Consider the following 22,657-nt stretch of genomic DNA (forward strand, 5'->3'; position numbering starts at 1 on the left):
CAGGGTTACTCATTCCCTGTAAATCTTTCTTTTTCCTTCTGTACTTATATGTATCATACAGTGGATGTGTTAGGAAGTTTTTTGCAACTGTACAGGTCCTAAACGACATAAGGCCTGGAACAGCAGGCTGATCCTCCAGATGCAGGGTAGGATGTACCACATCAATAAGGTCTGACACAACCTTCTGTAAACCTGAGGTGATTGCTGGAGACTTTGATGCCTCAAAAACAGTGTCTTCAGAAGTAGATTTCTGGGACTTTAGATTTAGAGGTAGAATTTTGGAAGTCAGAGGTGGTGACAGGGCCCAAAGAACTGGCCTGATCAGGTGGAAAGGGAGAGTCAGAGAAGGTACAGTGTCTTCAAGGGATGGCACCAGAGCATGCTTACAACTGCTGCAGGCAGAATTCATAGGTGGCTGAGTACAGCCAGACCTGAATTGACATAAAGTTTCCTGTGGACATTGTGGAGGACATGGCACTTGATGGAGCTGAGGAAGACTCTGATGATGATGACCCTATAACAATAGTGGGTCCCAGCACCATTGAAAATGCAGACTAGGTAATGTATAAACAGACAACAGGAAAAAGAAGAAAAATCAAGTGAACAGAAATATCTGTACCAATAAAGGGATATCACAGTATGAAAAGCTTTATTATCATACCAATGAAACATAAAAAAAAGGAAAAAAAACTGTCCCAAAAATACATTGAACTATAGTACAAGAATGTAACAACACTCCATAAAGGACTACCTCATGAACCCTAAAACTACTAAAACACACCCTTATTCCCATCCATTATCACCTCCGTTTATTAAATATGCAAATAGGTATTATAAAAGACAAAGAAAGGTCCTAGTACAGGATCCCAATCTGGGACCAAGGTCACAAATGATATCTAAAGCAACCGTTTAACAGAAAATATAAATACACCTATGTATAAACTAGTTGTGAGGGAGCATGATGGCATTCTAGGCAGACCAGTCATAAAAAATATAAAACACCACCAATAGATGAATGGCTCAATGTGTATTGTGGCTAGTGGCCGATTCGTCAGAAGCTATCAGGAGAGAATGATGACACAGCTAGGCAACTAGCCTTTTCAGAATGTGGTCAACAATGTCAGTCTACATTTTTTTTCCCAATAGGTATATTTCATATACTAAGGGAAAGTATAGTATGATTTAATGAACAGAGAAATGTAACTTTTATTGCAGTGGAATACCTGTTTTAGGTAAATTTAGGCCAATTTCACACTTTTGTGTTGAGATAATGCACTCATTGCTGTGTGTGTTAGCACAATTCATGGTAATATAAATAACATAAATTGCAGTGCTATTCATCTTGAATGATTCCCCAGTGCACTAAGGCAACACATCTGTGTTGTAGCGCACTAACATACATGATGGGGAGTTGCATTAAAAAAAGGTAATGTGTGATTTTAGGCACATTAGGATGTTTTTTCAGATATTTTATTTTAAATGGGCTGCTAGCGCACTGCAACACTAAGAGGTACATTTTTGTTATCGCACTGAAAAAGTTTGTTAGGTAACAGGAGGTCATACCATACTGGTGTAAAAAAATTTGTTGAGAGAGGGTCTGGTATGAGTTAAAAAATTGACAATCTAGTATGTCATGTTAATCCAGTGATTTATTTTCAGATAAAATTGAAGAAAATCAATGTTACCAAAATTTGTTTCTTACTATAACACTTTTTTGAATGAATGTCAAATATGTTAAAGGGTAACTCTTCTTTCATGAAAAAAATGGCAAATAAGACAAAAATAATATTGCGTATGCAACTGCAATAAAAGTCATACTGAAGTTGAATGTCGTTAAAAATGATTTTTCCTTTTCAATCTGCAGCACTGTAATTGTCTGTGAAATGCAATGCAATATGGCAACCTGGAGGTGTTCGGTACACAAATAGTGTAGAATACACCCACCAGAAATGTCCTGCTTGTGTGATTGGCTTACTAATTTTCCCAGAAGTGGGCTCTAAGATACAAGTCACATTTTGGGCATCCCCTGCAACAAAAATATAATTTTTGTATGATACTCCCCCAGGGAAATCACATCTAAAGGGATGTACACCCTGCTACTTTACTCATTGAAACCCTGCAGGTGCAATAGCTGGTTGATTCACTTCCATACAGATTCACATGGAAAAAGACGAACAAACTGCTGTTTCTTCAGAAAAACAAAAAGTAGGCATTTGTAACAAAGTTTGTTAAAATTTTCTAAACAAAAAAGGAGTTATGCCCCATACACACTATCAGATTTTCTGCTGATTTGTTCCTCCAGGTTTACCAAAACCATGTAGTGCAAGGGCCTGTCTGATTGCATTCAAATTGAAACTCCTAAGGTTTGACCTCATATTATATGGTTTTGGTAAATCTGAAGGAAAAACTCATCAGAAAAACTGATAGTGTGTATGGGTCTTTACTGTTTAAAATACATATACCGTTTTTCTTGTTTGTACTCTTGTTTGGTTTAAACTTCTGTATCTTATAACTTGTATCATCGGCCTTGCCCACAAATTTGTTGTATTTCGTAGATTTCTTTAGGACACTGAGCAGAGAGAATAATGGGAGCCCCTTCTGTGATTACTACATCATCTTCAATGCGAATTCCTATACCTCTGTATTTTTCAGGAATCTCAGTGTCATTCAAAGGAATGTAAATACCTAAAATGAAAAAAATATTTCTGAGTTAATTCACTGTACATGTACTGTATATTTAATTGAATTTCTTGTTACTGACATTTTTCTTTTTTCAACTTAATCTGTTTTTGTTTTGTTTTTTCTTTTAAAAGCAGAATTTAGGAAACAAAGTCATTCAGTGATGTATTTATTATGTTGTATGCTTGCAAAAAAAATAAATGCCAAGGCCAGATATACAGATCTATTTCCATCCTTTAGCCTAGGTTCACATTGACTGCGGGAATGAAATCGTGCGAGTTCAGCTTAACTCACACAATTTCATTCCCGCATGTCAGTCCCGACTTCGGGATGATTTCAGAGACATCTGTGAGGGTTTATCAAAAGTAATACAGAAACTACTTTTGGGAATCGGATTCAGACACTGCTATTGCTGGCAAATTGGCCAATTTGGCATGCGACTTGACAAATTGGCAGCAATTGGCAAATTCAAATTGCATGCCAAATCACATCAATGTGGACCAAGCTTACATGACAACTTTATGTACAAGCACATTCATGCAGTAACAATCAAAGGAGCCACATATAATGCATCTAGACCTATTCTTGTTGCATTTTGTTTATGTTGCTACGTGGCTGTGTAACAATTTGTGCAGTGTCTATGCAAAAAATTTGTCTTTGAGGGCCCATTTAGTTTGTTGTTCTAGTGCACTGCCTGTGTTAACAAGCATTGTGGCACATGGTATTGCCTGTTGCACTAAGACAGCCTATTCAAATCAAGGAGCTGTCAACCCACCACAACGAAAGTGGGTAAAACCTTGTGAGCTGCCAAACTGCTCCCCTAAAGTGAAAATCAAAAGTCAAATAAAACTTCCGGTTCCGGCGCCGCATGGACTAGCTGCGCCTCCGCTCAGCTCCCACAGCAGCACCTTAAATCGGCCTGAAAAGCCGGCACGAGCTGCCCCGAATACCCTCCTGCCATCTCTGGGTGCCCCCCCCAAGGCCGATTCCTCAAAAAAAAAAAAAAGTCCCACATGCTCGCGGCCCCAACAGATCGGCCACAAATTGAGCCCCTGGCTTCGGGCCTACACGGAGCCAATGGCGGGACTACACGCGGCAGACATGGAGGTAAGCGGTTGCTCTGCCTCCCAATCCACCGCTCAAGCCTCCTTCTCCCTAATGGCTGCTGATCTTGCCTCAGCTCCCCTGGCCCTATCCGCGCTTGACCCAGCCTGTCAGTCTGTGGGAGACAGCAACACAGACCACATTGCCCAAGCGGTGGCGGCCCTCCTCTCCCCATGATTTCTGCATATGTGGAAAAAGCTGTGAATGCAGGGATGAAACAACTCAAAGCTCAGGGGAACACTTCACCAGACTGAATGATCAGGAACATTGCTTATCCGGTGTGGAAGATGAATTATATCAGGCGCAGGCTACTGAACAATCACAGGACAAAACCAACCAATATATTATCCAAAAATTGGATGATTTAGAAAATAGGTCCAGACGGAGTAACTTGCGATTTGTAGGCGTCCCTGAATCGCTTTCAACACCAGCCCTTTCAGAATTCTGTGCCAAACGCATCCCTGAGGCCCTGAGACTTCCAGGTCCCTACACAGTGAAGCAGGCACACCGCATGGGGTCCTTCAACTCAGAGTGCAAGTCTCCCCGACCTATCATTGCCAAATATCTGAATTACACCGATAAGGCCCTCATTCTTCAAAAATTCAGACAATCTCCCTCTCTCCAGATTGACGGCATTATAATCCTAATATTCGCCAATTACGCCAACTCAAGTTTAAAAAAAAAAAGAAAAGCTTTTCAACAGGTCTGCTCAGAACTTTACAAGCAAGAGATCAAATTCACTTTGGCGTTCTCGGCTATCCTCCGCCTCAAGTCTCCTAAGGGGCACCAACTATCCTTCCAGGACCCTTCTGAAGCAGAGGCTTTTGTTCGGTCCCTACAGGCTGATCCACATCCGCACGCGCCATCCAAGTCTGCCCCCTTCCACCGTTCTCTGGACCAAAGAAGCCCGCAAAACACTCACCCAAGCGATTCAGAGCCTCGGCACCGGACCATAGCAACTGAATCGCACCTCGCTGAGATGAAACACAATCTCCTTGGCCCGGCTGCTCAACAACTTAAGGTCGTATGACACTGACACACCCACTACTACTTACTATTCACTCACGCTACTTTACTATTTCTGCGATCGACTGTTCTGTTGGAAATCTCTATTCTTCCTCCAATACTGGATACTGAATTCGTCTACGGTACCTCTTTGGTTCACTCTCAGGATTGATCATAAGCAATCCAAACTGTTATGCTTTATTACTTTATATGAGTTTAATGTTGTTCTTCTTATGCATCGCCTCCCCTCATGTCTTCATTGTGTACCATCTCCTGCACTCCATCCCTTATGCGACCCAAGGCACCCTTATGATCCCATCTTACTAAAAGGGGCACTCATAGGCCTCTCTGCTGAGGTCCTGTATTGGGAGCTGACTTACACAGTGAACCCATGCGGAAAAAAAGAGGAGTTCGCTCAATTTTATATTTTGCTTTGTTATCAGGTTTTCCCCCTAACACCCCTCTCCCCCCTTCCCCCTTTCCAGGGCTTTTACACAACTTGAGCCGGCCTCTCCCCATGGGCTCAACAGAAACACTTTATTCCGTCTCCGTATATAATATTGCACCCATGCCGCTACTCATATGTTGATAGAGATACAACCTCAAAACATATCCCCTTCTTATACCCTCCAGACTGAAGGTAGTCTCTTGGAACGTAAAGGGTCTCAGATCCCCAAATAAAAGGATGAAAATCCTTTGCCACCTAAAAAGGCTCAAGACTGACATAGCCTTACTCCAGGAAACCCACCTTTAGACCTCTGACTTCCACCTCATGCAGAAACTCTGGGTAGGAACGGTCTTAGGTGCGGAAGCAGTAGGACGGAAAGATGGTGTCCTCCTACTGATTCACAAAAATCTCCCATGTACTGTCATATCCACCAACGCAGATGCTCAGGGGCATCTTCTCTCGGCACATGTTAAATTAGGATCCAAGGAATTAGTAATCTCTAACGTCTACACCCCCAATAACCCCAAACAGTTTTACAGCGAGCGCTCCACCTGGCTTCTCAACAATACCCATCTCCCCCACTTGATTGGCAGAGATTTTAATGATGTTATGCATCCATCAGAGGACAGGTCATCCCCTAAACCTCTTAGGTCAGGACTCGATCCCTCCACCCCCACCCTTTTCGCCTCCACCATGGAATCACTACACTTCCTAGACCTATGGTGCCTCTCGCACCCGGTTGGTAGAGAATTAAAATTTTACACCAATGTCCTTACTAGGATTGATTATTTTTTTGGGCTCTGACAAAAATAAAATAAAAAATAAATAATAAACTTCCCACACCACCCCAGATGTGACAATGCAAACTGATCAAATGTGTGGCGCTTAAATAGCTATACAACTAATATACATGTGTAGCACAAATGCCATAAATAACCAGAAAATATATCCTGTGAAACAAAGGTAATTAATAAATGTCCAAAAACAATAATAATATAATATAATAAAGTGCTTGTGCTCTGTTTATTGCACAAAGATCCTTAATAATGTAGTATCCTGTGATACAAGGGTGAAGTGTCCAAAAAAATATATAAAGTGCACTTGCTCCGTGTATTGCACAACAATCCTTAATGATATCAAAAATCCATATGAAAACACAATGATGATGTTGATGATATCTTCATCCAGTGTGCACACACCCTCCACCAGATGTACCCTCACCTTAAGGGATTTATATAAAAGCCTGTGATAAATATTATTATCAGCTTGGAAAAATCCTACTTTGTTTCCTCTTTCCTGTGGTGGCTAATTTTGGCTTAAATGCTGATACAAGGATCACTCCTACCTCCAAATTAAAGTGCAGATTAAAAGCCACTGATTCCTCCTGGCTATCAGCAGTCTCCTCATATATAATACATGTGGAAAACAATAGAAGCGTGCAATAGTGTGATAACATTTAAAACAGGTTTATTGGAACTTAAAATCCATATAGATTTACACTCACACTTTGCCTAATAAAAACACGCCCTGGTATGCTTATAGACAAAGGGGTGATAACATCACCTGGGGACCGATTCTGCAGCCCCGGATTCCGGCGTACACCCCGTCCCAAGCCTGTGCTGCAAGAGTCCTTGCTTACTTCTTCGTCAGCCGATCAAGCTCCTCCTACTGGTTTTGTCACAATCTCGTGACTTCCTCTGGGTATTGTGATTGGCTGATGTACTTCCCATACTATTTAAAGCAGCGATCGCCACCATTTTCTCATAGCTCATAATCATGCGATGCGGGAACCCGCCGCGGATTCGTGGCGTTCCCGCATCGCTCCAGTGTGAACCCAGCCTAATAAGCGATTGTTTTTCTGATCGCTGTATTAGTGTCACAGGTGACGCTAGTTAGGCAGGTAGGTATTTAGGTTCGCCGCAGCTTTTTATAGCGCCAGGGACCCCCATATACTACCGCATAAAGCCCCCTGATTGCCCCCTAGTTAACCCTTTCACCAGTGATCACCATATAACTGTTACAGGTGACGCTGGTTGGTTAGTTTTTTTTTATAGTTTCAGGGCACCCGCCATTTATTACCTAGTCTCACTAGTGTACCCCTAAATTTAGGGGTGTCTACTTTCCAAAAAGGGGTCATTGGGGGGGGGTTTGTGCCATCTTGGCATTTTATGGCCTTCAAAACTGTAACGCCCTTAGAAAGCCTGAAGGCGGTGCTTGGTTTTCGGGGCCCCGTACGCGGCTAGGCTCCCAAAAAGTCCCACATATGTGGTATCCCCGTACTCAGGAGAAGCAGCAGAATTTATTTTGGGGTGTCATTTCACATATGCCCATGGCATGCGTGAGTAATATATCATTTAGTGACAACTTTGTGAAAAAAAATAAAAAAGTTTGTAATTTTCCCGCAACTTGTGGCAAAATATAAAATATTCCATGGACTCAACATGCCTCTCAGCAAATAGCTTGGGGTGTCTACTTTCTAAAATGGGGTCATTTGTGGGGATTTTGTGCCATCTTGGCATTTTATGGCCTTCAAAACTGTAATAGGTAGTGAGAAGTGAAATCAAAAATTTACGCCCTTAGAAAGCCTGAAGGCGGTGCTTGGTTTTCGGGGCCCCGTACGCAGCTAGGCTCCCAAAAAGTCCCACATATGTGGTATCCCCGTACTCAGGAGAAGCAGCAGAATTTATTTTGGGGTGTCATTTCACATATGCCCATAGCATGTGTGAGCAATATATCATTTAGTGACAACTTTGTGTAAAAAAAAAATATATAATTTTTTTTGTCATTATTCAATCGCTTGAGGCAAAAAAATAAAATATTCAATGGGCTCAACATGCCACTTATCAATTTCCTTAGGGGGTCTACTTTCCAAAATGGGGTCATTTGGGGGGGTTTTGTACTGCCCTGCCATTTTAGCACCTCAAGAAATGAGATAGGCAGTCGTAAACTAAAAGCTGCGTAAATTCCAGAAAACGTACCTTAGTTTGTAGATGTGACAACTTTTGCGCAAACCAATAAATATACAGTTATTGACTTTTTTTTTTACCAAAGACATGTGGCTGAATACATTTTGGCCTAAATGTATGACTAAAATTGAGTTTATTGGATTTTTCTAATAACAAAAATTAGAAAATATCATTTTTTTTCAAAATTTGCGGTCTTTTTACGTTTATATCGCAAAAAATAAAAATCGCAGAGTCAGTCAAATACCTTTAAAAGAAAGCTCTATTTGTGGGAAGAAAAGGACGCAAATTTCGTTTGGGTACAACATTGCATGACCGCGCAATTACCAGTTAAAGCAGCGCAGTGCCAAAGTGTAAAAAGACCTCTGGTCATTTACCAGCAAAATGGTCCGGTCTGAAAGTGGATAAACTGTCACTGGATGAAGCACGTGCCACTTTTGGGATTTTTTAATGGACATTGATTGATTTTTGCACAGTTCAAATTTTCTATTTTTTATGAAATTGAAATTTATGATTTTTTAAATTTATGGATTGGATATACTGTGGCATTATATGGTTTGGTTTAATTATTATCAGTCTTAGCCCTTGTACACACGGTCGGACATTCCGGACAGTTTGTCTGAAACTGGTGTTGCAAACACACGAAAATCCGATCGTTCGTAACGTGATGACATTTCACTACGACGGGACTACGTTCAGGCTAGTAGCCAATAGCTTTGGTCTAGGAATTTGATCTGAGCATGTGTGGCACAAAGTTCGATCGGATCATGTTGTCGGAAAATTTTATAGCCCAGCTCTAAAACTTTGTCGGTCGGATAGTCCAACGGAAACAGTCCGATGGAGCCCACACACGGTCGGATTATCCGACAACATGGTCCGATCAAACATTTTCAATCGGAATGTCCGACCGTATGTACAAGGGCTTATAGCGGATACCATTAGTTATAGCTGATATCATTATTTGCATCAGTTTATGCCTTTTCTGGTAGCACAAGTCACTTTATATCAAGTTTTGATTTTTATTTTTGTCAGCACATGTTATTTTCTCACTTAACCATAACTGACAGCTGATAGATGAAAGTCTCACTTAAGCTGGTTGATGGCTTTTTCTACTAGCATTGGATGATTTATTATTCTTAATTTTTCTGCTAGCATATGTCACTTTCTATTACTTTCTGATGTTTAATATGTGGTAGCACATATCACTTTACACAAAATATATAAATTATTAATATACTTATTATAATCAGGGTTCTCCTATCCCCTGTTGGATATACAAATTTTTTTTCACATAGACCAGCGCCAACCCCCCCTTTTTCTTCTTTTGATTGGTTCAGATGGTGTCAAGCGTGTGTGGCGGCAACCAGGTGAGATGTACAAAGACAAGTGTGTCCTGCCTATAGTCAAGCATGGTGGTGGGAGTGTCATGGTCTGGGGCTGCATAAGTGCTGCTGGCACTGGGGAGCTACAGTTCATTGAGGGAACCATGAATGTCAACTTGTACTGGGACATACTGAATCAGAGCATGATCCCCTTCCTTTGGAGACTGGGCAGCAGTGCAGTATTCCAACAAGATAATGAACCCAAACACACCTCCAAGACGACCCCTGCCTTGCTAAAGAAGCTGACTGTGAAGGTGATGGACTGGCCATGGATGTCTCTAGACCGAGACCCTATTGATCATCAGTGGGGCATCCTCAAACAGAAGGTGGGGGAGCACAAGGTCTCTAACATCACCAGCTCCTTGATGTTGTTGTCATGGAGGAGTGGAAGAGGAATTCAGTGGCAACCTGTGAAGCTCTGGTGAACTCTATGCCCAAGAGGGTTAAAGCAGTGCTGGAAAATAATGGTGGCCACACAAAATATTGACACTTTGGGCCCAATTTGGACATTTTCAATTAGGGGTGTACTCACTTTTCTTGCCAGCGGTTTAGACATTAATGGCTGTGTGTTGAGCTATTTTGGGGGACAACAAATTTCCACTGTTATACAAGCTGTACACTCACTACTTTACATTGTAGCAAAGTGTCATTCCTTCAGTGTTGTCACATGAAAGGATATAATAAAATATTTACAAAAATGTGAGGGGTGTACTTACTTTTGTGAGATACTGTATATGTAACAAGCTATTCCATGTACTCTAGGTGTGCGGCTGGGTGATATGGGGTCATTGTCGCACTGATGGTAACCATATGCATCACCACTATACACACAAGATCACCATAATAATATAATTATTGGTTAACACACTATTACAAAATATTTGTCTGCAATTCAGTTTCATGTGGGCATAAGAACAATTGAGATTTTCAATGCATTACACATGAATTACCACTAGGGGTCACTTGGAACTATGGTTGAACATGCTTGCTTATGGGAATATAAAACTGTCCACTAGAGACCAAATGTTAGTATTTTCACCATACGAGCAGCAGATATTTACCAGCTAGGTGTCACAATTTAATAAATATATGCCGGTCATAAGAAACTGGCAGCTTATAAGCTAGATTGTGTCAACACAAGATATCTATTAGGAAATTTGCCACAAACGAATTATAATTATGAGCTAAGAGATATGGGAAGTATGTCAGCCAATCACAATTTCCAGAGGAAGTCACGAGACTGTGACGAAACCGGTAGGATGAGCTTGATCGGCTGAGAGGAAGTAAGCAAGGACTCTTGCAGCACAGGCTTAGGACGGAGTGTACGCCGGAATTTGGAGCTGGAGATTCGATCTTCAGGTAATGTCATCACCCCTTCGTCTATAAGCTTACCAAGGCGTGTTTTTATTATGCAAAATGTGATTGTAAATCTATATGGATTTTCAGTTGTTTTAAACCTGTTTTAAACGTTATCACACTATTGCAAGCTTCTATTGTTTTCCACATATGTTGTATATGAGGAGACTGCTGATAGCCAGGGGGAAACAGTGGCTTTTAACATGCACTTTAATCTGGAGGAAGTAAAGTTGAATAATGCCCTTGTCATAGATCAGGCATGTCCAAAGTCCGGCCCGCGGTTCGGTTTTGAGCGGCCCGCCTGGTGTGCCGCGGGGTCAGGGCTGTCAGATGAGCCCAATCCCTGGCACTGTGAGAAGCTCCGTCGGCTTCAAAAATGAAAGAAAAGTGTAGGGAAGTGTGATGTGCTCTCTGCTACCCCCTACAGTGCAGTACACGGCTGAATGAGGAAGCTGGAAAGGCAGAGTACTGTGCTACAAGCTAGATTTGTTTTAAAAGGGCTTTATTCATGTGTCTGTGTGTGCGCATGTGTCTGTATGTATGTCTGTATGTACATGTGTCTGTATGTGTGTGTATGCATGTGTCTGTATGTGTGTGTATGCATGTGTCTGTATGTGTGTGTATGCATGTGTCTGTATGTGTGTGTGTGTATGCATGTGTCTGTATGTGTGTGTGTATGCATGTGTCTGTATGTGTGTGTGTGTATGCATGTGTCTGTATGTGTGTGTGTATGTATGTGTCTGTATGTGTGTGTATGTATGTGTTTGCATGTATGTCTGTGCATGTGTCTGTATGTATGTGTGTACGCGTGCATGTGTCTGTATGTGTGTGCATGTATGTATGTGTATGCATGTGTCTGTATGTCTGTGCATGTTTCTGTATGTATGTGCATGTGTCTGTATGTATGTGTGTGTATGTTGCTGTATGTGTGTGTGTGCATGTGTCTGTATGTGTGTGCATGTATGTATGTGTATGTATGTACGTCTGTATGTATGTAAGGTGCATGTGTCTGTATGTATGTCTGCACGTATGTAAGGTGCATGTGTCTGTATGTATGTCTTTAGGTATGTGTATGCATGTGTCTGTATGTGTGTGTGTGCATGTGTCTGCATGTATGTATGCTTGTGTCTGTATGTTTGTGCATGTGTCTGTATGTATGTGTATACGTGTGTGTGTGTGTGTGTGTGTGTGTGTGTGTGTGTGTGTGTGTGTGTGTGTGTGTGTGTGTGTGTTACTTTTAATCCAGACCCCCCCCCCCCCCCATTCTTGTACCATCAGAACTGCTTTTGTAGGGCTTGTGTATGATAGCAGCCAGGACTGCTGCTCCTCTGAAAAGCAATCCATACACAGATTGCTTTTCAGAGGCATTTGAAAGGCGGTAAAGAGGCCTCATCACCTGTTTTAGGCCTGTAAATGCAGCATCACTATACCGCAACTGTGCAATCCACACAGTTGCGGGGTAGTTGCAGTGCAGGCCCATTCACCCTGGGTATACCTCCAGCTGCAGCCACAGCATGTGTACACCCCCAGCCGCTCCCTCTGCAGCTAAAGAGGGAGAAGTTGGGGTGGTAACAACAGCTTAACCATGTGGTTTTACTGCCCCTCCAACAAGCCCTTGGTTCACATCTGTGTGGCTGCGTGCTGCGTGCTCCATTTCAATGGGCTTCCCTACCCACAAAAATGCAGGGAAAGAAGTCCCTGAGCTTTTTTTTTTTTTTCAAATTGCACTGCACCAAAGGCACCCCATGTTTTCCAATGTGTGGGGTACCATTAAGAATTAACGGTACCCCTAGAGAAGAGCATTTGTCTGTGTGTCTGGGAATGAGCACGACAAAGGCAAGAGAATTCTTGTTGGGCAGTGTATTAGTGCTCGAATGACCGAATTCGACCAAGTTTTAATGGTTCAAAGAATGTCAGGCAAAATGGTCGGCCCTCACACATGTTCACTTCATCAAATCTGGCCCTCTTTGAAAAAAGTTTGGACACCCCTGTCATAGATGTAGGCCATTTAGGTACCTCGTAAAGCCTGACTGGAATACTCCCAGAAGGTTATTTCTCTGATTCAAACCGCCTCATTGGCTCTTTCTCATCCCTGATACAAATTTCTGAGTTCAGTACTTGAGAGCTCATATGTGTGATGGCTGAGGTGAACAGTATTGACTAAAACCTTCTGTGGCCTGCCCCAGCTAAATACTTACCTGAACCCGATCTGGATACAGTGTGTCTGAGAGCAGCATCTATCTCCTCTCTCTCTTCCTTGAATGGACATGGAGGCAGCAGTGGGAACCATTGGCTCCCACTGCTGTCAATCACAGCCTGTGACGAGAAAGTGGGCAGCTTACCTGTAAAATCCTTTTCTTTGATGTACATCAGGGGACACAGAGCCATAGTAATTACTATATGGGTTATGTCAGACCGACAGGTGATGGACACTGGCACGCCATAAGGCAAGAAGTGTACTCCCTATATAACCCCTCCCATTACTGGGAGTCCTCAGTTTTGCAATACAAGTGTATTCCAAAGAAGGGAGGGACCTCTGTGTCCCCTGATGTACATCATAGAAAAGGATTTTACAAGTAAACTGTTATAAAAATCCTATTTTATTTTCTTACATCAGGGGACACAGAGCCATAGTAATTACTATGTGGGATGTCCCATAGCAATGGCAACTGAAGGAGGGGGAAACAGAACAAAAAACAGGAGACCAGAGGACTCATACTGCAGCCTGCAGTATACTGTGCCCAAAGGCAATATCCTCATGACCTTTAACCACTTGCTTACTGGGCACTTAAACACCCTTCCTGCCCAGACCAATTTTCAGCTTTCGGTGCTCTCACACTTTGAATGACAATTACTCAGTCATGCAACACTGTACCCAAATGAATTTTTTGTCTTTTTTTTCCCACAAATACAGCTTTCTTTTGGTGGTATTTGATCACCTCTGGGGTTTTTATTTTTTGCGCTATAAATGAAAAAAGACCGAAAATTTAGAAAAAAAACGCATATTTCTTTGTTTCTGTGACAGAATTATGCAAATTATTAATTTTTCTTCATACATTTTGGCCACAATTTATACTGCTACATATCTTTGGTAAAAATAACCCAAATTAGTGGATATTATTTGGTCTTTGTGAAAGTTAGAGAGTTTACAAGCTGTGGTGCGAATCGCACAAAATTGATCACATCTGATGTACTGGTGGCCTATCTCGCTTCTTGTGACCCGAACAAGTCAGGAAAGTACAAATACCCCCCAAATGACCCCCTTTTGGAAAGTAGACATTCCAAAGTATTTAGTAAGAGGCATAGTGAGCTTTTTGATGTTGTCATTTTTTAACTGAAGACACGTGGCAATAATACGTGGCACTGATGACAGATGGCACTAATACGTGGCACTAATACGTGCCACCGATGACAGGTGGCACTAATACATGGCACCGATGACGCGTGACACTGATGACAGATGGCACTGATAAGTGGCATTGATGACACGTGACACTGACAACAGATGGCACGTGACACTGACAGGTGGCACTGATACGTGGCACTGATGACAGATGGCAGATGGCACTATGTGGCACTGATGACACGTGGCACTGATGACAGATGGCACTTATACGTGGCACTGATGACAGATGGCACTGGGGACAAATGGCACTGACAACAGGTGGCACTGGAGGCAGGTAGCACTGGGGTGGATGGCACTGGGGGCAGGTAGCACTGGGGTGGATGGCACTGGGGTGGATGGCACTGGGGCAGATGGCACTGGGGCGGATGGCACTGCTGGGGGAGGATGGCACTGCTGGGGGAGGATGGCACTGCTGGGGGAGGATGGCACTTTTTTTTTACTTTTTTTTAATCAACTCCAGGCAGAACGGCTGTCGCTGCAGCCGTTCATCTCTCCCCTCTCACACTGTCTGTGTGAGGAGGGATAGCGGCGCTGAGAGATGATCTCATATGTTTACATACGAGATCATCTCCCATTGGACACGCCGATCACGCTGTAAACGGTCGCTGTGATTGGGCGTTTACAGCGATCTGTGTTTGCCTGTCCCCGGGGGACACGGCGAACACATAACTTCCGCGATGTCCAGGGACCGCCTCCCAGACGAACGCGCCTGCTCTATGGCCGTCATTCGGCTATAGGGCGGGCGCGAGGTGGTTAATATCGATTTGATAAAATCTGATAAACATATGAACCTAAGACCAAGTCGCGGTCTTACAGATCTGAGCCATAGAGGCCTGATGATGCACCACCCAAGAGGAACACTAATTGCCCTGGATGAGTGTGCTCTTAATATGAGAAGGAAGAATTTTCTTCTTTAAGCTGAAGCTTGAATAATCACTTGACAAATCCATTTGGAAAATAGTGGATCTTGATACTGCCTGTCCACATCTTGGACCCTCTGGCAGTACAAACAAAACCTGTGTTTTGCGAACCTGAGCGGTCGCCTTTAAATAGACTCTGATCGCTCTTACTACATCGAGAGAATGTAGTGCCTTCTCTTCCCTAGATTAAGGCTCTGGGGAGTAAGAAGGAAGAATATCTTGGTTTAAATGAAAACATGTTACCACTTTTGGTAGGAATTCAGGATGAGGACATAAAACCACCTCATCCTTATGCCTGAAGAAATATGGCTTTTACAAGACAGAGCCGCTAGTTCCGATACTCTTCCAGCAGAAGCAATGGCAACCAGAAAAGATTATCCTTCTTGTCAAAGAATCAAGGAAATTTCTCGTAACAATTCAAACGGCTGATTCAGCAAAGCCGATAAGACCAATTTTAAATCCCAAGGATTTAGAGGTGCCATAATAGGGGGAATAAACCGTGTTATCCCCTGAATAAGTTATGCACCAAGAGTGGGAAGCAAGAGGCCATAGGAAAAAACAATGACAAGGCCGGGATCTGGCTCTTGATAGAAGTCAAGGCCAGATTTCAGATCCCATATGCAGGACATCAGGAATCCTGCCTATGACATATTTCCTGGGGTGCCAACCCCTGGATCCACACAAGAAACCATCTCCTGCGTACTTGTTTAAAGACTGGCTGGCTGACATCCCTTCTGGATCCTTATGCTGCTAGCTGTTCCTCCACTTGGATCCCTGACTTCTGGCCTGGCTGATTACCCAATCTGGTTATTGAACGCTGGCCTGGCCGACTATTCGATCCGGTTACTGGACTCTGGCTATGCTTTGAATACGCTTACTCCATTTACCTTTTTATTTAATAAACAAGTGTGATTTAATTATACTTCTGTCTCAGTCTGATTCATGGTTTCTGACAATAGATCAGTGAAAACTGATCCCACGGGAAAACAAATGCGTCTGTTCCGCCTGCTAGCAGACCCCTTGAACTCAACATAAAGTTGTCGACTTTGTTAATGAATCAGGACGCAAATAGGTTCATGTCCGGAATACCCCATCTTCTGACACATCGCAAGGAAAATGTTGGGGTGAAGAGATCATTCTCCCAGAAATAATTGTTGGCGACTCAAGTAGTACGCCTGAAAAAATAGGATTTTTTCTACTCACCGTAAAATCCTTTTCTCTGTAATTCACTGACTGACACAGCTCCTCTCTTAGCCATTGGGTTGTTACACCACCTTTAGGAGAAGACTAGGCATAACATGTTATGAAAAACACAGAACATTTAGTTCCACCCAGGGGGCGGTCCCTTAGGTAACAACCCCCCCAGCCTGCCATGCAGCCCTCAGTACGTCAACAAGCAGTATAACGTAAAGAAAAATAGGAGGGGCGTATGTTGTGTCAGTCGGTGAATTACAGAGAAAAGGATTTTACAAAAAATCCTATTTTCTCTTATATTCACCGACTGGCACAGCTCCTCTCTTAGCCATTGGGACATCCCCAAGCAGTGCCAAAATGAGAGGGAGAGAAAACAGCATAAAAACTTTATCCACCATGGTAAGTAGGAACTAGAATAACTTTACCCACAAAAACGACAGTGTGTGGGAAAAAAAACACCACAAACACAGTGTTCCTCAACAGAGAGGCACTACCCCCAAACTGAACCAAAACTGCGGAACAAATGCAACAGTTAACTTAAAGGTACTGCGTTTTTACCCAAAAAACAGGAAAAAAGGAAAAAAATTGCATATACAATTGCAACTATACAGCCGCCTGAAAAACTTTGCGGCCAAAACAGGCATCAGCCGATGCACTGACTTCTACCTTGTAGAACTTTGTAAAAGTGTGAACAGAGGACCAGGTCGCCGCTTTACACACTTGAGTGACAGATGCTTGATGTCGGAAAGGCACAAGACGTTCCGATTGCCCTCGTGGAGTGGGCCATGACTGGAAAGGGGGTTACCTGCCCCTTGAAGGCGTAGGCTTGTACTACAATTTGCCTGATCCACCTGGAAATGGTGGCTGACGAGACCGCCATGCCTTTCTTTGGACCAGCCACCGAAAAAAACAGTGAGTCTGACTTCCGGAAGGGAGCCGAGGCAGACAAATACACCCTCAGAGCCCGAACCACGTCCAGGGAATGAAGGGCCACCTCCTTAGGATGTGTCGGCTTAGGACACAGAGATGGTAACACAATGTCCTCATTGATGTGAAACGCCTAGACCACCTTTAGCAGAAAAGAAGGTTGCGGACGCAACACCACCTTATCCTTGTGGATAACCAGATAGGTTGACTTGCAGGACAAGGCCGCCAGTTCCAAAATCTCCCTGGCCGATTTAATGGCCACTAAAAAGACCACTTTCTGGGAAAGAGTCAACAGAGGGATCTCTCTGATATTTTCAAATGGCGGTTTTTGCAGCACCCATAACACCATGTTCAGATCCCACAGGGGTAGCGGTGGATGCACCGGAGGAACTACATGCCGCTCCCCTTGAACAAAAGTGCTCACTAGAGAGTGAGACGCCAGGGGTCGCTGAAAAAAGATAGCCAAAGCTGAAATGTGTCCCTTAATGGTGCTCAAAGCCAGTTTCTGGTCTACTCCTGCTGAAGAAACAGCAGGACCCTGGATATAGAAAAGGAGCGCAGATGCCATCCTTTCTCCTCACACATGGAGATGTAGGCCTTCCAGGTACGATGATATATCTTCTGGGAAGAAGATTTCTGTGCTCTCAGCATGGTTGGGATCACCAAGTCCGAAAAACCCCAGTTCCTCAACACCTGGCTCTCAATAGCCGTGCCGTTAAAACCAGCGATGGTAAAGGATGGAGAATTGGACCTTGAGACAGAAGGTCTTCTCGCAACAGCAGTCGCTAGGGAGCGTCTGCCACCGGGTAGGTCTGCGTACCAGGGACGCTGGGGCCAATATGGGGCAATATGGGGCAATCAGTATTACTGGGATCCCCTTGGCCTCTACTCTGCGGATCTTCAGCGGAGGAAAGGCATAGATCAGCTGGTACTGAACCCACGGAGCCACCAGCGCGCCTGACTCGTCTGCCCACAGATCTCTTGTCCTGGACAAGAATCTCGGCACCTTCAGATAGGAGGCCAGAAGATCCACATCTGGCGTGCCCCACCGCAGGCACAGTAGCCTGAACACCACTGGATGCAATGCCCAGTCTCTTGGGTCTAGCATCTGGCGACTTAGATATTCCGCCTGCCAGTTCTCCACTCCAGGGATGTAAATGGCCGACAGGGCCGGTACATGTCGCTGCCCACTGAAGTATGTGAGCAACCTCCCGTGCGGTGGCCAAGCTTCTTGTTCCTCCTTGGTAATTGACGTAAGCCACAGCCGTGGCGTTGTCTGACTGGATCCTGATCGGATGCCCTCGCAGTCTCAACTATCATGTGTAGAGGCATAGCCTGATCACTCTCAGTTCAAGCAGATTGATTGACAACTTGGATTCCTCCGTCTGTCGATCCAGGGATAATGGAGATTTGTCCAATTTTGTCAAAATCTCTTTCTGCAGAACTCTGGTGTGGAACTGGGCATATGGTACTGCCTCGCATTAGGTTCAACAGCCACCCAAATTCCTGAAGGGTCTGCATGGTGATCGCCAAATCCTCCTCCAACTCTGAGGCAGAAGATGCTCTCAGGAGGAGATCGTCTAGGTAACCCACAATCGTGATCCCACGTTGCCGTAGCAATGCAAAAACAGGAGCCAATACCTTGGTAAAGACTCGGGGGCTGATGCCAAACCAAAAGGGAGAACCACAAACTGGTAGTGGGCTTCCCCGACTGCAAATTACAGAAACTTTTGATGCCGGAGGCATATGGGTATGTGCAGGTACACATCCTGGATGTCTATGGACGCCAGGGAGTCCACTTGATGGATTGTAGCGACTACTGAGCGAACTGATTCCATTCTGAAAGTAATTGAGGGCTTTTAGAGCCCCTTCCTTCTTGGGAACTACAAAAACTACAAACAGGTTTGAGTAGAACCCCTGAAAATGTTCTGATTCTGGAACAGGTACTATCACCCCACAATTCAGCAGGTCCTTTAACGCTCCCAAGAGGGCCTCCCTGCGAGCCGGGAGTACGGGTATGCTGGTGGGGAAGAATCTATTTTGCGGCCAAAAGAAGTACTCTATCTTGTAGCCGGAGGAAATCAGATCGCAGACCCACTGGTCGGGCAGCTGAGAGGCCCACCGGGCTGCAAACTCCTGAAGGCCACCCCCCACCCGTGTTGCGGGTGGGGGCAAACCTTCATGTGGTAGCACTTTTGCTCGCAGGCTTGCGGTTCCAGGGAAGCTTTTGTCCATCAGTGGTCACCCTGTCAGGCTGCGGACGTTTGGTCGAAGCTCCGGGCGGACGAAAAAGCAGTTTGTGAGCGGAAAATAAGGGCCCTTGCCTACGGTGTGGTTCCTTAGCCTTCCTGGCCTGTGAGAGTAGTGTACTCTTACCACCTGTGGCATTTTTAAAAATGTCATCCAAAGAGGCTCCAAAGAGCCGGTCGCCAAGGAAGGGCAGATCCGTCAGGGCTTTCTTGGATGTCTGGTCAGCAGACCAGCATTTCAACCATATCAGGCGCCTCAGCACCACTGGTGACACTGAAGCCCTGGATAACAGGGGAAGAGTATACAGGGCCACGTCACAAATGTTTTTAAAGTGGGGTGCCCCCTAAAAAAAAAAATTAAAGTCAGCAGCTACAAATACAAATACGAGTGGCGCAGGGTGCCGTGATACTCTGCACAGTCATCTGGGACACGTGATAGGTCCCAGATGACTGTGCGGCGTGAGGGGAAGTGATGTCACCAGCCCGGGCAATGAAGAAGGCAGACTACGAGGGACCCCCTAGCAACAGGCATTTAGAGGTGAGTAAAAAAAAAAAATTTTCAAATTCTTTTTTTTTTTTTTTAAGAATTTTAAACGATTTTTTATTTTTTGGTGGCAACATCACTTTAAGGCCTTGCACTAGTTGGTCTGCTAGTTCCACACAGACAGGACACGCCTGTTGTTCTCCCAATTCGCGGTGCAACAGTTTTGCCCACTCAGTTAGTGTCTGTGACACAAGTGCGGATGCCAGTACTGGTCGCATGGTTGACCCCACAACCATAAACAAGGAACAAGCCACTGCCTCGGCCTTCCTGTCTGTGGGATCCTTAAATGCAGGAGTCCCCTCTACCGGGATCTTGGTTACTTTGTTTAACCGGGATACTGGGGGGTCCACGACCGGAGGAGCCGACCACTTTTTAAAAAGGCTCTCCTCAAAGGGGTAATGCACCGCCATGTACAGTGGTGTGAAAAAGTGTTTGCCCCCTTCCTCATTTCCTGTTCCTTTGCATGTTTGTCACACTTAAGTGTTTCGGAACATCAAACCAATTTAAACAATAGTCAAGGACAACACAAGTAAACACAAAATGCAATTTGTAAATTAAGGTGTTTATTATTAAAGGTGAAAAAAAATCCAAACCATCATGGCCCTGTGTGAAAAAGTGATTGCCCCCCCCCCTTCAATTTCTCTAGCCACACCCAGGCCTGATTATTGCCACACCTGTTCACAATCAAGGCATCACTTAAATAGCAGCTGCTTGACACAGTAAGGTCCACCAGAAGATCCTTAAAAGCTACACATCATGCCGAGACCCAAAGAAATTCAGGAACAATTGAGAAAGAAAGTAATTGAGATCTATCAGTCTGGAAAGGGTTATAAAGCCATTTCCAAAGCTTTGGGAATCCAGCGAACCACAGTGAGAGCCATTATCCACAAATGCCGAAGACATGGAACAGTGGTGAACCTTCCCAGGAGTGGCCGGCCGCCCAAAATTACCCCAAGAGCGCAGCGACGACTCATCCAAGAGGTCACAAAAGACCCCACAACAACGTCCAAGGAACTGCAGGCCTCACTTGCCTCAGTTAAGGTCAGCATTCATGCCTCCACCATCAGGAAAGACTGGGCAAAAATGGCCTGCATGGCAGAGTTCCAAGGAGAAAACCACTGCTGAGCAAAAAGAACATCAAAGCTCGTCTCAATTTCTCCACAACACATCTTGATGATCCCCAAGACTTTTGGGACAACACTAAGCGCTTACCCCGACTTGTTCAAGCCCCGACTTGTTCATGCCTCCGACTTAGTTGGGGTAGGCGGAACACTTTGCTGGGGGTGGGTCAGCCCGACACTTGACCTTTGACCTCTGGTGACACGCCTCCTGACCTTTGGGGGAGGTCCCTATTCTAATCCCTGAGTCCAAACCTTGTTCTTCTAGGGGAAACCCTAACCCCTGACCCTGACCCTAACCCCTAACCCCAACCCCTAACCCTAACCCCTAAAAGTGGAACTCTTTTGCCGCGTACACACGAGCGGACTTTTCAACGTCCAAAGTCCGACGGACTGAGTCCGTCAGACTATTCGATCGTGTGTGGGCTGCAACGGACTTTTGATTCACCAAAGTCTGACGGACTTTAGAATATGGAACATGCTTCAAATTTTCCCGAAGGAACTCCGCCGGACCCGGTCCCCTTCGAAAACTCCGCTCGTGTGTATGCTACTCCGACGGACTAAAACCGACGCTAGGGCAGCTATTGGCTACTGGCTATGAACTTCCGTATTCGAATCCAGTCGTACGTCATCACGTTCGAATCCGTCGGAGTTTAGTGTGATTGTGTGTGGCCAAGTCCGCTCCGCCGAAAAGTCCGTCAGAACTCCGTCGGAACTCCGGCAGAACTCCGACGGAACTCCTTCGGAAGTCTGTCGGACATAAGTCCTCTCGTGTGTACGGGGCTTTTGGAAGGTGTGTGTCCAAGTATATCTGGCGTAGAAGGAACACTGCATTTCATAAAAAGAACATTATACCAACAGTAAAATATGGTGGTGGTAGTGTGATGGTCTGGGGCTGTTTTGCTGCTTCAGGACCTGGAAGACTTGCCGTGATAAAAGGAACTATGAATTCTGCTGTCTACCAAGAGATCCTGAAGGAGAATGTCCGACCATCTGTTTGTGTACTCAAGCTGAAACGAACTTGGGTTCTGCAGCAGGACAATGATCCTAAACACACCAGCAAGTCCACCACCGAATGGCTGAAGAAAAACAAAATGAAGACTTTGGAGTGGCCTAGCCAAAGTCCTGACCTGAATCCTATTGAGATGTTGTGGTATGACCTTAAAAAGGCCGTTCATGCTCGAAAACCCTCTAATGTAACTGAATTAGGACAATTCTGCAAAGATGAGTGGGCCAAAATTCCTCCAGGACGCTGTAAAAGCCTCAGTGCACGTTATCGCAAACGCTTGGTTGCAGTTGTTGCTGCTAAGGGTGGCCCAACCAGTTATTAGGTTTAGGGGGCAATCACTTTTTCACACAGGG

At 44.4% G+C, this 22,657-nt stretch overlaps 1 protein-coding gene across 4 annotated transcripts in view; it reads right to left on the reverse strand.

The window, feature by feature from the left end:
* The window catches only part of XPNPEP3 (X-prolyl aminopeptidase 3), a 287,901-nt gene that overhangs the window by 15,015 nt on the left and 250,229 nt on the right, over nucleotides 1-22,657 (reverse strand). The window contains exon 10 of one of the 4 annotated variants that reach the window (XR_013262366.1): nucleotides 2,463-2,685. The exons of 2 other annotated variants lie outside the window; for them this stretch is intronic. Coding sequence is in view for 1 of the 2 variants with exons in the window: in XM_077452548.1 (XP_077308674.1) it covers nucleotides 2,519-2,685 (167 nt within the window). In the remaining variant the exon portion in view is untranslated. Of the gene's footprint in view, nucleotides 1-624; nucleotides 2,686-22,657 lie in introns of those variants that run through there. One more of the 4 variants, XM_077452548.1, reaches the window with a different exon arrangement.

Source organism: Lithobates pipiens, unplaced genomic scaffold (genome assembly GCF_037356315.1).
Source record: "Lithobates pipiens isolate NorthernLeopardFrog02 unplaced genomic scaffold, aLitPip1_a1.2 Scaffold_23, whole genome shotgun sequence".
NCBI lineage: Eukaryota > Metazoa > Chordata > Amphibia > Anura > Ranidae > Lithobates > Lithobates pipiens.